Source organism: Anolis carolinensis, unplaced genomic scaffold (assembly GCF_035594765.1).
Source record: "Anolis carolinensis isolate JA03-04 unplaced genomic scaffold, rAnoCar3.1.pri scaffold_14, whole genome shotgun sequence".
Taxonomy (NCBI): Eukaryota; Metazoa; Chordata; class Lepidosauria; order Squamata; family Dactyloidae; genus Anolis; species Anolis carolinensis.
In genome coordinates, this window is record NW_026943825.1 from 11,479,008 (window position 1) to 11,496,507 (window position 17,500).

The 17,500-nt window shown below is 38.3% G+C and overlaps 1 protein-coding gene across 1 annotated transcript in view; it reads right to left on the reverse strand.

Moving 5' to 3' along the window:
* The window catches only part of vps45 (vacuolar protein sorting 45 homolog), a 55,250-nt gene that overhangs the window by 20,870 nt on the left and 16,880 nt on the right, over positions 1-17,500 (reverse strand). The window contains exons 9-12 of the mRNA XM_062964855.1: positions 13,744-13,857; positions 8,959-9,126; positions 5,723-5,881; positions 3,772-3,879 (exon numbers count right to left, since the gene is read on the reverse strand). Of these exons, the coding sequence (XP_062820925.1) occupies positions 3,772-3,879; positions 5,723-5,881; positions 8,959-9,126; positions 13,744-13,857 (549 nt within the window). The remainder of the gene's footprint in view (positions 1-3,771; positions 3,880-5,722; positions 5,882-8,958; positions 9,127-13,743; positions 13,858-17,500) is intronic.

Below are 17,500 nucleotides of genomic sequence, written 5' to 3' on the forward strand. Positions count from 1 at the left end.
GGCTCTCTCCGCTCCCCCAATTCAAACCTGCGGCCTTTCAGTCCAGAAGTTCAGCAGCTCAACGCTTTAACACGCTGCGCCATCAGGGGATATTATTTCCTAAAGGTTGTGAATATACAATATTTCTGATTGTTTTTTTGTCTGTTGGAGGCAAGTATGAATGCTGCAATTAGGGGAAATGATTAGGATGTAATGGCCTTGCAGCTTTAAAGACTGGCTGTTTCCTCCCTGAGTGAATTTTTTGTTGGGAGGTGTTAGCTGGCCCTGATTGTTTCCTGTCTGGAATTCCCTTGTTTTCGGAGTGGTGTTGTTTGAGATATTTTATGTGCTTCTACTGTCTGTGGCCCTTAGAAAACAGAGGATTTGCCAGACTTTGGTGATGGCAATACTTTGTTGGGAGGTGTTAGCTGGCCCTGATTGTTTCCTGTGTAGAATTCCCCTGTTTTCAGAGTGTTGTTCTTTATTTAGTGTTCTGATTTTAGAGATTGTATTGTTCTGTTTTATGATACCACAGTAATTTTTATATATTCTGATTTTAGTGTTTTTGAATACTTGGAGCCAGATTGTATTCATTTTCACGGTTCACAGCAACACAATAATGATGATGATGATGATGATGATGATGATGATGATGATAGTAATAATAATGACTTTGGGAATAGACACTAATTCACTCCCTGCTCAGCTTCCTTTCTGGAAGAATCCTTTCTTGGGAGATGTTAGCTGGTCCTGATTGTTTCCTTTGTGGAATTCCCAATTTCCCTGTTTTCAGAGTGTTGCTCTTTATTTACCGTTCTGGTTTTAGAGATTATATTGTTCTGTATTATTCTATCACAGTAATTATTTCATATTACAGTAGAATCTCACTTATCCAACATTCACTTATCCAATGTTCTGGATTATCCAACGCAGTCTGCCTTTTAGTAGTCAATGTTTTTGTAGTTAGTGTTTTTAATTCATGGTGATACTTTGGTGGTAAATTTGTAAATACAGTAATTACTACATAGCATTACTGCGCATGGAACTACTTTTTCTGTCAAATTTGCTGTAAAACATGATGTTTTGTTGCTTAATTTGTATAATGATTACCTAATTTGATGTTTAATCGGCTTTTCCTGAATCCCTTCTTATTATCCAATATATTCACTTATCCAACGTTCTGCCAGCCTGTTTATATTGGATAAATGAGACTCTACTGTATATTGATAATCTTATATTATCTGCTTAGAACTGGATTATACAGCTGTATAAAATGCACACTGAAGTGGATTATATGGCAGTGTGGACTCAAGGTAATCAAGTTCAAAGCACATAATATCTATATATATAAAATGATAAAGTTGTTTGCGCAGTGACTATAACAACAAAACTAAACATCCCAGAAATACGAAATTTGGCAACACAATGCAAAAGGCTTGCCTCCAGGTTACAACAACACAACCACACCACAAAACCACAATCCAGACCCACAAAACTCACAACAACGCATCATGCAATAACAACACAACTAAACGCCCCAGAAATACAAAACTTGGCAACACAATGCAAAAGCCTTGCCTCCCAGTTGTAACAACACAACCACACCACAAAACCACACAGGACCCACAAAACTCACAACAACGCATTGTGACTATAACAACACAACTAAACGCCCCAGAAATACGAAACTTGGCAACACAACGCAAAAGCCTTCCCTCCCGGTTGTAACAACACAACCACACCACAAAACCACAATCCGGACCCACAAAACTCACAACAATGCATCGTGACTATAACAACACAACTAAACGCCCCAGAAATACGAAACTTGGCACACAAGTAAACGCCCCAGAAATACAAAACTTGACAACACAACACAAAAGCCTTTTCTCCCAGTTGTAACAACACAACTACACCACAAAACCACAATCCCGACCCACAAAACTCAAAACAACACATCGTGACTATAACACAACTAAACGCCCCAGAAATACAAAATTTGACAACACAACGCAAAAGCCTTGCCTCCCAGTTGTAAGAACACAACCACAACACAAAACCACAATCCGGACCCAAAAAACTCACAACAACGCATCATGACTATAACAACACAACTAAACGCCCCAGAAACACAAAACTTGGCAAAACAATGCAAAAGCCTTGCCTCCCGATTTTAACAACACAACCACACCACAAAACCACACTGGACCCACAAAACTCACAACAGTGCATCGTGACTATAACAACACAACTAAACGCCCCAGAAATACGAAACTTGGCACACAACTAAACGCCCAGAAATACGAAACTTGACAACACAACACAAAAGCCTTTTCTCCCGGTTGTAACAACACAACTACACCACAAAACCACAATCCGGACCCACAAAACTCACAACAACGCATTGTGACTATAACAAATACAAAATTTGACAACACAACTCATCCACCTCCCCAATCCCTACATTCACACTTGGCCTCCAAAAAAACAATTACAATAATAACAATGACAACAACAAAAACAATAAGAATCAACACCATCACAGGCAAGAAACAGCCAGGCACTGAGGCTGAGAGGCCAGTCAGTGCTACACTGGGCCTCCAAAAAACAATACAGTAGCATCTAACTTATCCAACCTTCATGACCACAACAACAACGATAATAATAAACACCTACACAGGCAAAACAAAAAAAGGACTATTGTACCACAATAAAAATATAAACCGCACTCAGCAGAATCAGACATTACAACTAACAACAAACCAAAGACAACAGGGATCTCAAGCAATTATCAATCAACACAAAAATTGAAGAAGGTAACAGACTTCAAATACTACTACTACTGTGAGTATAAAGAAGGTGGAGGCCACAGCATAAATACAACCTAATGTAGACTGACCAACACCACCAGACTAAGCCACAGCAACGCGTGGCCGGGCACAGCTAGTAAGATTATAAATGGGTTATATAGCTGTGTGGAAGGGCCTTGAGTCTACACTGCCATATAATCCAGTGCAAAGGAATCCAGTGGAAGAAGCCTAAGAGAGGCCTAAGTCTGCCTGTCCCCTTGGCTGAGTTGGTTGCTAGGAGACCAAGTGGGCAGAGATTAGCCCTCTAAACTGGCAGCAATTGGATAAAAACAATTATTCCTCTCTCTCTAATTAGGACTTTATTTTTCTTTTCTTTTTGTTGTATCAACCTAGAGGCATGGATGATGGGTTGTGTTGTCAAATTTCGAGGTTGGGGGGCCTGTAGTTTTGTTGTTTTGTCAGTCGCCGTGATGCCATCACTCATTTATATATAGATTATTAATATATTTTTTTGTGTCTGGAGCGACTTGAGAAACCGCAAGTCGCTTCTGGTGTGAGAGAATTGGCTGTCTGCAAGGACGTTGCCTAGGGGACACCCAGATGTTTTGATGTTTTAATAATAATGATAATAATAATAATAATAATAACTTTATATACCGCTCCATCTCCTCAAGAGGACTCAGGGCAGTTTCCATGAACATAAAAAACATTCAATTGGAGGACCTCAAGATTCCTAGGGTGTGTCTACACTGCGGAACGAACACAGTTTAACACCACTTTAATTGTAATGGCTCAAAGCTATGGGACATTGGGAATTGTAGTTTGGTGAGGCTGGGGCAGAGAAGGCCTTACAAAACCCATGATGGAGCCAAGGCAGGTAAAGTGGTCCCAAAGTGCATTAATTCTACAGTGTAGACGCACCCTTATAAGAGAGATTTATAAATCCTCCAAGGCAACTTCTTCAGATATGTGAATGCGGTACCTTGAGACCTTTGAGGAACTGTTTGGTCATGGCCACGGCGTCGGTGGAACTGAAGAGGTCGCTCCCTCGAACTCGCTTCCCTCCGTATTCGATCACAGCAGAGACAAGCTTGGGAAAAGGAGGCAAGACCCCAAAGGATCAAGTTTGCAATCCCAAACTATACTTCCTTGGGATCCAATTTCCCCCCAATAACAACAACACCAATATAATAATAATAATAATAATAATATTTTTATTCTGCCCTATCTCCCCAAAGGGACCCAATCAACAACAACAATATAATAATAATAGTGTAATAATAATGATAATAATAATAATAATAACAATGCTTTATTTGTATTCCGCCCTATCTCCCCAAAGGGACCCAATCAATAACAACAATATAATAACAATAGTGTAATAATAATGATAATAATAATAACAATGCTTTATTTGTATTCCGCCCTATCGCCCCAAAGGGACCCAATCAACAACAACAATATAATAATAATAGCGTAATAATAATGATAATAATAATAATAATAACAATGCTTTATTTGTATTCCGCCCTATCTCCCCAAGGGGACCCAATCAACAACAACAACAATATAATAATAATAGTGTAAAAAATAATAATAATAATAATAATAATTTATTTGTATTTATTTGTATTCTGCCATATCTCCCCAAAGGGACCCAATCAACAACAGCAATATAATAATAATAATAGTGTAATAATAATAATAAAAACTTTATTTGTATTCCGTTTATATCCCCAAGGATATAATAATACATCACACAGTCCTAGACACTTGGGAAGTGTTCGACTTGTGATTTTGTGGTACGAAATCCAGCATATCTATCTTGTTTGCTGTGTCATAATAATAATGATAATAATAATAATAATAATAATAATAATAATAATAATAATAATAATATACATCACACAGCCCTAGACACTTGGGAAGTGTTCGACTTGTGATTTTGTGAGACGAAATCCAGCATATCTATCTTGTTTGCTGTGTCATAATAATAATAATAATAATAATAATAATATACATCACACAGCCCTAGACACTTGGGAAGTGTTCGACTTGTGATTTTGTGATACGAAATCCAGCATGTCTATCTTGTTTGCTGTGTCATAATCAAATAATAATAAAAAAACTTTATTTGTGTTTTGCCCTATCTCCCCAAGGGGACCCAATCAACAACAACAACAACAACAACAACAACATAATAATAATAATAATAATAATAATAATAATAATAATAATAATAATAAAACTTTATTTGGATTCTGCCCTATCTCCCCAAAGGGACCTAATCAACAACAACAACAATGTAATAATAATAATAATAATAATAATAATAATAATAATAATAATAATAACAACTTTATTTGTATTCTGCTCTATCTCCCCAAAGGGACCCAATCAACAACAACAACAATATAATAATAATAATAATGATAATAATAAAAACTTTATTTGTATTCTGCTCTATCTCCCCAAAGGGACCCAATCAACAACAACAACAACAATATAATAATAATAATAATAATGATAATAATAATAACTTTATTTGGATTCTGCCCTATCTCCCCAAAGGGACCTAATCAACAACAACAATATAATAATAATAATAATAATAATAATAATAATAATAATAATATAAAAACTTTATTTGTATTCTGCTCTATCTCCCCAAAGGGACCCAATCAACAACAACAACAACAATATAATAATAATAATAATAATGATAATAATAAAAACTTTATTTGTATTCTGCTCTATCTCCCCAAAGGGACCCAATCAACAACAACAACAACAATATAATAATAATAATAATGATAATGATAATAATAAAAACTTTATTTGTATTCTGCTCTATCTCCCCAAAGGGACCCAATCAACAACAACAACAACAACAATAATAATAATACTTTATTTGTATTCCGCCCCATCAATACCTTTCGGTGTCTCTCCGAAACGCCTCGGCTCTTGAGTTCGGCCATGAGTCCCGGGAGGCTGTTGCTGCTGTGGCGCTCGTAGCGCAAGGCGTAGAGCATCACCAGCCGCACCGCGTCCAGCTCCGAGACTTTCGGGCTCTGCAGCAGGCGCCGAACGTTCTGCCGGGAGGAGAGTAGGAAGGGGCCCCAAGAGGACATCTAGTCCAACCCCATTATGCCACAAAGAAAGGCACCACCCAAGCCCTCCCGACAGATGGACATCCTGCTTCTGAATAGTAGAATTATAGAATTAGAAGAAATCCCAATGGCCAATCCAACCTCAATCCACCAGGCAGGAAGGCACCATCAAAGTCTTCCCGACAGATGGCTATCCACTCTGTTCAAAGATCTCCAGAGAAGGCAATGATAATGATGATAATAATAGTAACAGAGTCCTCAAATTGGAACAGATCTCAAAGGCCATGAAGTCCAACCCCCTTTTGCCATAAGGAAGGCACAATCAAAGCCCTCCTAACAAATGGACTCTTGCAAGTCAAACAAGCAGTCAAAGAAGAAGAACATGCCCTGGCAGAATATGGAAAGCAAAGGGAAGAACCTGCTTTGATTGAAGTCAAAAATCAGAAACTCCTCAAAGCACAGCAGACAAAAAACCAGTACAAGAAAACCGCACTACAAACTAGAGCTGACAGCTGGCACAACAAAACATTGCATGGAAAGTTCCTTGACAAAATTGAAGGAAAAGCTGATAAGGAGAAGACCTGGCTCTGGCTCACGAATGGGACCCCGAAGAAGGAGACAGAAGGCCTGATCCTTGCAGCCCAGGAGCAAGACATCAGGACAAAGGCCATTCAGGCCAAGATCGAAAAATCAGCTGATGACCCAAAATGCAGACTCTGCAAGGAAACCGATGAAACCATGTATCATATCCTCAGCTGCTGTAAGAAAATTGCACAGACAGACTACAAACAGAGGCACAACTATGTGGCCCAAATGATCCATTGGAACTTATGCCTCAAGTACCACCTCCCAGCAGAAAAGAACTGGTGGGATCACAAACCTGCAAAAATATTGGAAAATGAGCACGCAAAAATACTGTGCGACTTCTGAATCCAGACTGACAAAGTTCTGGAACACAACACACCAGACATCACAGTTGTGGAAAAGAAAAAGGTTTGGATCATTGATGTTGCCATCCCAGGTGACGAAAAACAACAGGAAAAACTCAGCCGCTCTCAGGACCTCAAGATAGAACTTCAAGGACTCTGGCAGAAACCAGTGCAGGTGGTCCTGGTGGTGATGGGCACACTGGGTGCCGTGCCAAAAGATCTCAGCCGGCATTTGGAAACAATAGACATTGACAAAATTACGATCTGCCAACTGCAAAAGGCCACCCGACTGGATCTGCACGCATCATCCGAAAATACATCACACAGTCCTAGACACTTGGGAAGTGCTGGACTTGTGGTTTTGTGATACGGAATCCAGCATGTCTATCTTGTTTGCTGTGTCATACAATAAAATAATAATAATTCGACTTCTTGGGTTGGAAGAGACCCTAAGGGCCATCCAATCTAACCCTATTCTGCCATAAAGGAAGGTACCATCAAAGTCCTCCCGACAGATGGTCATCCAGACTCTGAATCACAGAATCATATAGTCGGAAGGGACCCCAAGGGCCATCTAGTTCAACCCCTTTCTACCAGGCAGAAAGACACCATCAAACCACTTCACATAGATGGCCATGCAGCCTCTGCTTATAAACCTGCTAGAGCAGGATATGATAATGCTGATAATAATAATAACAACAACAACAACAGAATCCTAGAGTTGGAAGAGACCCTAAGGGCCATCCAGGGCCATCCAGTCTATCTCCATTCACAATCTGAACCTTCCCGACAGATGGCCATTCAGACTCTGCTTAAAAACCACCAGAGAACGAAATACTACTACTACTACTACTACTACTACTACTACTACTAATATAATAATAATATTAATATTAATAATATTAATATGAAATCCAGCATATCTATCTTGTTTGCTGTGTCATAATAAAATAATAATAATAATAATAATAATAATAATAATAATAATAATAATATGGAGCCCCTAGTGGTGTAGCATGTTAAAGCACTGAGCTGTTCAAATCCCGGGAGCGGAGTGAGCGCCCACTGTTAGCTTCAGCTCCTGCCAACCTAGCAGTTCAAAAACTTGCAAATGTGAGTAGATCAATAGGTACGGCTCCGGCGGGAAGGTAACGGTGCTCCATGCAGTCATGCCAGTGGCCACATGACCTTGGAAGTGTCTATGGCAGGGGTCCCCAAACTCTTTATGCAGAGGGCCAGTCCACAATCCTTCAAACTGTTGAGGGGCCAAATTATCATTTGGAAAAAAAAAATCCGATGTACATTACACATGTCTTATTTGTAGTGCAAAAACAACGACAAGAACAAGAACAATGAAATAATAATGAAAAAGCAATACAATATTTAAAAATAAAAACAATTTTAACCAACATACATTTATCAGGATTTCAATGGGAAGTGTGGTCCTGCTTATGGCCAATGAGAGAGTCAAGTTAATTAGGATTGTTGTTGTTGTTGTGTGCCTTCAAGTCATTTCAGACTTTGGGCGAGCCTAAGTCTAAAATTTATTTATTTATTTACTATATTTATTTACTACATTTGTATCACACCCTTCTCACCCCAAAGAGGACTCAGAGTGGCTTACAAATTATATGTACATACAATATGTTATATTATTAGCATAGCACACTATTAGCATTATATATTGCTATATTGAACTATACTACTATACTGTAATATTATTAGTAATATATAATATATAATTAATACTATTGTATGGTATTATTATTAGTGTTATATTGTATTACATTATAATATTATTATCAATATTATATGTATATACAATATATTATATTATAAAACTGAGGGCGGGGGCCAGGTAAATGACCTCGGAGGGCCGCATCCGGCCCCCGGGCCTTAGTTGGGGGACCCCTGGTCTATGGACAATGCTGGCTCTTCGGCTTAGAAATGGAGATGAGCACCAACCCCCAGAGTCAGACATGACTGGACTTAACATCAGGGGAAACCTTTGCCTTTACCTAATAATAGAATCCTAGAGTTGGAAGGGATATATGCCTTGGCTCGATCTAACACTAGACTGGGATCGCATTGGGCTTTTTCGCTGCGGCATGACACTTGGGTGGGGGTTACCTGCAGGGCGTTGGAGTGGTCGTTCTGGGAGGCGAGTTCCTGCTCCACTTCGGAGACTTCCAGGAGGCCGCGCTCGCTGACCAGGCGGGAGAGCTCCCCCACCACCGTCACGTGCTTCGAGACCGTCCCGGACATCTTCCGGAACTGCGGGTAGTTCTCCACAAAGGCCTGGAAAGGGAGGAGAGGCAAGAAGGGAATCTGTATTTGCAAAAGGAAGGCACGGCATTCACGACAAACAACAACAATAATATCTCACTTTACTCTCTTAAGAGAGACCCAGCGGCATATTATTATTATACAGTAGAGTCTCACTTATCCAACATAAACGGGCTGGCAGAATGTTGGATAAGCGAATATGTTGGATAATAAGGAGGCATTAAGGAAAAGCCTATTAAACATCAAATTAGGTTATGATTTTACAAATTAAGCACCAAAACATCATGTTATACAACAAATTTGACAGAAAAAATAGTTCAATACGCAGTAATGCTATGTAGTAATTACTGTACAGTAGAGTCTCACTTATCCAACGTAAACAGGCCGGCTGAACATTGGATAAGTGAATATGTTGGATAATAAGGAGGGATTAAGGAAAAGCCTATTAAATATCAAATTAGGTTATGATTTTAAAAATTAAGCACCAAAACATCATGTTATACAACAAATTTGACAGGAAAAGTAGTTCAATACACAGTATTGCTATGTAGTAATGACTGTATTTACGAATTTAGCACCAAAATAGCACGATGTATTGAAAACATTGACTACAAAAATGCGTTGGATAATCCAGAACGTTGGATAAGCAAGTGTTGGATAAGTGAGACTCTACTGTATTTACAAATTTAGCACCAAAATATCACGATATATTGAAAACATTGACTACAAAAATGCATTGGATAATCCAGAACGTTGGATAAGCGAGTGTTTTGTATAAGTGAGACTCTACTGTAATTATTATATTAATATTTATTATTAAATAATAATATCCCACTTTGCTCTTTTAAAAGAGACACAAAGTGTCTTCTTCTTATATTAATATTTATTATAATGAAATAATAATATCTCACTTTGTTCTCTTAAAAGTCGCACATTATTATAATACAGTAGAGTCTCACTTATCCAACATAAACGGGCCAGCAGAACATTGGATAAGCGAATATGTTGGATAATAAGGAGGCATTAAGGAAAAGCCTATTAAACATCAAATTAGTTTATGATTTTACAAATTAAGCACCAAAACATCATGTTTTACAACAAATTTGAAGAAAAAGTAGTTCAATACGCAGTAATGCTATGTAGTAATTACTGTATTTACAAATTTAGCACCAAAATATCACGATATATTGAAAACATTGACTACAAAAATGCGTTGGATAAGTGAGACTCTACTGTACTACTATATATATAATATATTAAAATAACAAAATAATAATAATAATAGTAATAATGATATAGTAATAGTAATAGTAATAATAATATAGTAATAAAAATATAATAATTTATAATATATTAATAACAACAATATTATATATATATATTATACAGTAGAGTCTCACTTATCCAACGTAAACGGGCTGGCTGAACATTGGATAAGCGAATATGTTGGATAATAAGGAGGCATTAAGGAAAAGCCTTTTAAACATCAAATTAGTTTATGATTTTACAAATTAAGCACCAAAACATCATGTTTTACAACAAATTTGACAGAAAAAGTAGTTCAATACGCAGTAATGCTATGTAGTAATTACTGTATTTACGAATTTAGGACCAAAATATCACGATATATTGAAAACATTGACTACAAAAATGCATTGGATAATCCAGAACGTTGGATAAGCGAGTGTTGGATAAGTGAGACTCTACTGTGTTACTAGCTTGGGGACCCGGCAATGCCTGGGTTATTAGAAGAAGGCATTGTTACATAACCTGTACGAAGACTTATTGAGGATTCTGGATGAATGGATTCTAATCTTGGACATACTTATATAATGTGAGGTTATTTTGTAATGGTATCTGTTTTTATATGAATTGTTGTTTTGTACATTGTCTTATATGAATTGTTGTTTTGTACATTGTTTTTAGGCATTGGATTTTTGCTTATTTATTGTAAGCCGCCTTGAGTCCCCTCGGGGAGAAAGGCGGGGTAAAAGTGATGTAAATAAAATAAATAAATAAATAAATAAATAAATAAATTGTTCGTTTTGGGTGTTAGATAATATCACTGAAGTTTGGTTCAGATCCATCGTTGGTTGGGTTCAGTGCTTTCTGGATAAGGATGAACTACAACTCCCAGATTCCCAGGTCAATCACCCCCAAACCCTGCCAGTATTTGCAGTTGGCCATGTTGGGTCTGTGTGCCAAGTTTGGTCCAGATCCATCGTCGGCTGGGTTCATGGTTCTCTGGATGCAGGTGAACTATAACTCCCAAAACCAAGGTCCATTCTCAATAACACTTGCAGCATGTTCAGTTGGTCATGGAGCTTCTCTGTGCCAAGTTTGGTCCTAGTCCATTGTTGGAGGGGAGGTCACAATTTCTCTGGATATAGGTGAACTATAACTCCCAAAACCAAGGTCCCTTCCCCTAAAACCTTGCAGTACGTTCAGTTGGTCATGGAGCTTCTCTGTGCCAAGTTTGGTCCCAGTCCATTGTTGGAGGGGAGGTCACAATTTCTCTGGATGTAGGTGAACTATAACTCCCAAAACCAAGGTCTACTTCCCTAAAACCTTGCAGTACGTTCAGCTGGTCATGGGACTTCTTTGTACCAAGTTTGGTCCCAGTCCATTGTTGGTGGAGGTCACAATTTCCCTGGATGTAGGTGAACTATAACTCCCAAAACCAAGGTCTACTTCCCTAAAACCTTGCAGTACGTTCAGCTGGTCATGGGACTTCGTTGTGCCAAGTTTGGTCCCAGTCCATTGTTGGTGGAAGTCACAATTTCTCTGGATGTAGGTGAACTATAACTCCCAAAACCAAGGTCCATTCCCCTAAAACCTTGCAGTACGTTCAGCTGGTCATGGGACTTCTTTGTACCAAGTTTGGTCCCAGTCCATTGTTGGTGGAGGTCACAATTTCTCTGGATGTAGGTGAACTATAACTCCCAGAACCAAGGTCTACTTCCCTAAAACCTTGCAGTACGTTCAGCTGGTCATGGGACTTCTTTGTACCAAGTTTGGTCCCAGTCCATTGTTGGTGGAGGTCACAATTTCCCTGGATGTAGGTGAACTATAACTCCCAAAACCAAGGTCTACTTCCCTAAAACCTTGCAGTACGTTCAGCTGGTCATGGGACTTCGTTGTGCCAAGTTTGGTCCCAGTCCATTGTTGGTGGAAGTCACAATTTCTCTGGATGTAGGTGAACTATAACTCCCAAAACCAAGGTCCATTCCCCTAAAACCTTGCAGTACGTTCAGCTGGTCATGGGACTTCTTTGTACCAAGTTTGGTCCCAGTCCATTGTTGGTGGAGGTCACAATTTCCCTGGATGTAGGTGAACTATAACTCCCAAAACCAAGGTCCATTCTGGGAGTCGCAGTATCAGTGAAGGCACTTTAAGTCCCATTATCCATGGTAAGTGTGGTCCAGATCCATTGTTGGTTGGGTTCACAATGCTCTCTGGATGTAGGTCAACTACAACTCTTGTAAATCATGGTCAGTTCTCCCCAAAACTCTTGTTTAGTTGCTGATCAATTCCCCTGTTAACTGTGTGGCATAGGAAAGGGTATGAAAGGGTTAAGGGAGAGACAGTGGGCGGGGTCATGCAAATTAAGGAACCCTGGGATGTCCATTCTGGAGGAAAAACAGAACATCTAGGACAGGGGTCCCCAAACTAAGGCCCGGGGGCCGGATGCGGCCCTCCGAGGTCATTTACCTGGCCCCCGCCCTCAGTTTTATAATATAATATATTGTATATACATATAATATTGATAATAGTATTATAATGTAATACAATATAACACTAATAATAATACCATATGATAATATTAATTATATATTCTATATTACATATAATATTACTAATAATATTACAGTATAGTTCAATATAGTAATATATAATGCTTATATTGTGCTATGCTAATAATATAATATATTGTATGTACATATAATTTGTAATCCACCCTGAGTCCCCTTTGGAGTGAGAAGGGTGTGATACAAATGTAGTAAATAAATGCAGTAAATAAATAAATAATAAATAAATACATTTTAGACTTAGGCTCGCCCAAAGTCTGAAATGACTTGAAGGCACACAACAACAACAGCAACAACAACAACAATCCTAATTAACTTGACTATCTCATTGGCCAGAAGCAGGACCACACTTCCCATTGAAATCCTGATAAATGTATGTTGGTTAAAATTGTTTTTATTTTTAAATATTGTATCGTTCTTTCATTGTTCTTGTTGTTGTTGTTGTTTTTGCACTACAAGTAAGACATGTGCAGTGTGCATCGGAAATTGTTTGTATTTTTTTTCAAATGATAATCCGGCCCCTCAACAGTCTGAAGGATTGTAGACCAGCCCTCGGCTTAAAAAGTTTGAGGACCCCTGATCTAGGATGAAACTGTACAATAAGAATAATATCTTGACCCCCTGCCAGTGCAAGAAAACCAAAACCGAAGCGTCCTTTAAAAGCATGCAAGCAAACCTTGGTTTAAAGACCATCAAAAACCAGAGGATCTACTGTTCCAAATCTCCTCCGATGTCAATGCTGCTAATAAATTGCCAGCTAGACAGATTAAGAGGAAAAAAGGATGGCAAAACGCTCAGATAACAAGCAAAATCCCCCGACCTTCATGTCGGCGATCGACTCCAGCTTTTGCTGATCCTTCGGCCTCTTTCTTTGGAAGTCTTCCATCAGGTTCTTGATGTTGGTCCCGATTTCGGCAAAGTTCAGGTACATGTTCTGAAGGCGTCAAGAAAAGGGAAACGGGTAGAAATTCAGTTTAATCTTATTTTACAGGCTGATATATTTTGATTGCACACGTTCAACGGTTTGTTTCATATATTACGTCAAGCTTTTATGACGTTGTTTGAATGGCGCAGTTGTATACAATGCAGCCCCAAATTGCAGGAGAAATGCATTTAAATTTATTTTTTTTATAGGCATGGATGAATTGAATGTGTGTTGGAATCTGACATTTAGATCTACCGTGTTTCCCCGAAAATAAGACAGTGTCTTATATTATTTTTTACTCCCAAAGATGCGCTAGGTCTTATTTTCAGGGGATGTCGTATTATTCCATGAAGAAGAATTCATATTCATTGTTGAACAAAAAAAATGAACATTGATTCTATACTGTACAGTAGTTGTCATCACAAACCAACATAACTAAACCAGACAAACTGTAACAAATTTCTTGTTACTACCATTATTTCCATATACAACTGGTATGTAAGCTGCCCCGAGTCCCTCTGGGGAGATGGAGGCGGGATATAAAAATAAAATAATAATAATAATAATAATAATAATAATAATAATAATAATAACAATAATAATGTACATTTACCAGTCCTGCATTCTATGGTGTTTTGTTTGGTGGGCATGCTTCCAAACAAAAACTTTGCTAGGTCTTACTTTCGGGGGAGGCCTTATATTTAGCAATTCAGCAAAACTTCTACTAGGTCTTATTTTTTGGGGATGTCTTATTTTAGGGGAAACAGGGTACGTGTTTCCAGCCATTTAGGTAATTTTTTGCATTTTAATTCGACATTGTAACCCCGGCATTCAGATGAGACAGATATGAAATAATAATAATAATAATAATAATAATAATAATAATAATAATTTGTGATTTTGTGATATGAAATCCAGCATATCTATCTTGTTTGCTGTGTCATACTATGTCATAGTGTCAATAATAATAATAATAATAATAATAATAATAATAATAATAATAACAACAACAACACAGATGGAACTGGACAATTTGGACAGAAAAACAAGAAAACTCATGACCATTCGTCATTCACTGCACCCTCGCAGTGATGTTGACCGGCTGTATCTGCCTAGAAGATCAGGGGACAGAGGACTCTTACAAGTCAAACAAGCAGTCAAAGAAGAAGAACATGCCCTGGCAGAATATGTCAAGCAAAGGGAAGAACCTGCTTTGATTGAAGTCAAAAATCAGAAACTCCTCAAAGCACAGCAGACAAAAAAAAAGTACAAGAAAGCTGCACTACAAACTAGAGCTGACAGCTGGCACAACAAAACATTGCATGGAAAGTTCCTTGACAAAATTGAAGGAAAAGCTGCTACGGAGAAGACCTGGCTCTGGCTCACGAATGGGACCCTGAAGAAGGAGACAGAAGGCCTGATCCTTGCAGCCCAGGAGCAAGACGTCAGGACAAAGGCAATGAAGGCCAAGATCGAAAAATCAGCTGATGACCCAAAATGCAGACTGTGCAAGGAAACCAACGAAACCATAGATCATATCCTCAGCTGCTGTAAGAAAATTGCACAGACAGACTACAAACAGAGGCACAACTATGTGGCCCAAATGATCCATTGGAACTTATGCCTCAAGTATAAGCAGTAAAGAACTGGTGGGATCACAAACCTGCAAAAGTCTTGGAAAATGAGCACGCAAAGATACTGTGGGACTTCCAAATCCAGACTGACAAAGTTCTGGAACACAACACACCAGACATCACAGTTGTGGAAAAGAAAAAGGTTTGGATCATTGATGTCGCCATCTCAGGTGACAGTCGCATCGACGAAAAACAACATGAAAAACTCAGCCGCTATCAGGACCTCAAGATTGAACTTCAAAGACTCTGGCAGAAACCAGTGCAGGTGGTGATGGGCACACTGGGTGCCATGCCAAAAGATCTCAACCGGCACTTGGAAACAATAGACATTGACAAAATTACGATCTGCCAACTGCAAAAGGCCACCCGACTGGGATCTGCGCGCATCATCCGAAAATACATCACACAGTCCTAGACACTTGGGAGGTTTTCGACTTGTGATTTTGTGATACGAAATCCAGCATGTCTATCTTGTTTGCTGTGTCATAATAAAATAATAATAATAATAATAATAATAATAATAATAATAATAATAATAATAATACATCACACAGTCCTAGACACTTGGGAAGTGTTCGACTTGAGATTTTGTGATACGAAATCCAGCATGTCTATCTTGTTTGCTGTGTCATAATAAAATAATAATAATAATAATAATAATAATAATAATAATAATAATAATAATACATCACACAGTCCTAGACACTTGGGAAGTGTTCGACTTGAGATTTTGTGATACGAAATCCAGCATGTCTATCTTGTTTGCTGTGTCATAATAAAATAATAATAATAATTCATCATGTATTGCAAAGCAGGGATCCTTTGTGTTAAGGAATGATGATGATTATAATGACAATTCAGTATGGATTGGATGGCGGTTCAGAAACCTTTGTGGAAAAGAACAACAACAACAACAATTTATTTCCACAGAGGACTCTGAACCTCCTTCCAATCCATACTTATTAATTACTAGCTTGGGAAAAAGGCATTGTTTGTTTTTGGCGTTAGGTATTCTCAGTTTGGTCATGTGTTATATCTAAGAAGAAAAAACTCAGTCTTTCCTTTTGTTTTTTTATGGAAATGCATAAGGATACTGGTGGACTACAATTCCCAAAAATCTTAGGTCAATTCTTCCCAAACTCCTCCAGTATTCGCAGTTGGCCATGTTAGGTCTGTGTACCAAGTTTGGTCCAGATCCGTCATCAGTTGGGTTCAGTGTTCTCTGGATAAGGGTGAACTACAATTCCCAGATTGCTAGGGAAATCACCCCGAAACCGTGCCAGTATTCACAGTTGGCCATGTTGGATTTGTGTGCCAGGTTACTTCAAGTTCCATCATTTTTAGTTTGCAGGTGAACTATACATCCCAGTCCCTACAACTCCTATAAATCATAGTGAATTCTCCCCAAACCTGTCTCCAGTATGTTCAGTTGCTGATCAATTCCTTTGTTTGCTGTGTGCCATAGGAAAGGGTTAAGGGAGAGGCAGTGGGCGGGGTCATGCAAATGGAGAGAGAAAGGAGCACTGGGATGTGCTCGCTGTAACCTGCAATGTTCTGGGAGGGAGTGACTTGGTGGCTCCTCAACACTCTGAACTATTTTCTCTTTTATTATGTGTATAGATAATTATTATCATAATTATCATCATCATTCCTTCACGCAAAGGACTCTGATCCCTACATTGCAATCCGTACTGAATAATAATAATAATAATAATAATAATAATAATAATAATAATCTATATATATATATGTCACGCTTACTTCAAACGACCGGCATGAAAACAGATCAAAGGCATCTGCTATCAACAGGATCTTTATTGAAGAACACTCGACTTAGGCAAAGTCGAGAATGGCATAATGTTTACATTCAATCCTCTTTATTACCTTTGCTACAACGTCACACCACACGTAAATACCATCACCACAGACTCACACCACGTGTTAACATCATCGCTACAAACAAACTACTCATTAAAATTGTTTTGGTTTTCTCTCTTGAGTTTCCCATGCTCCGTTGC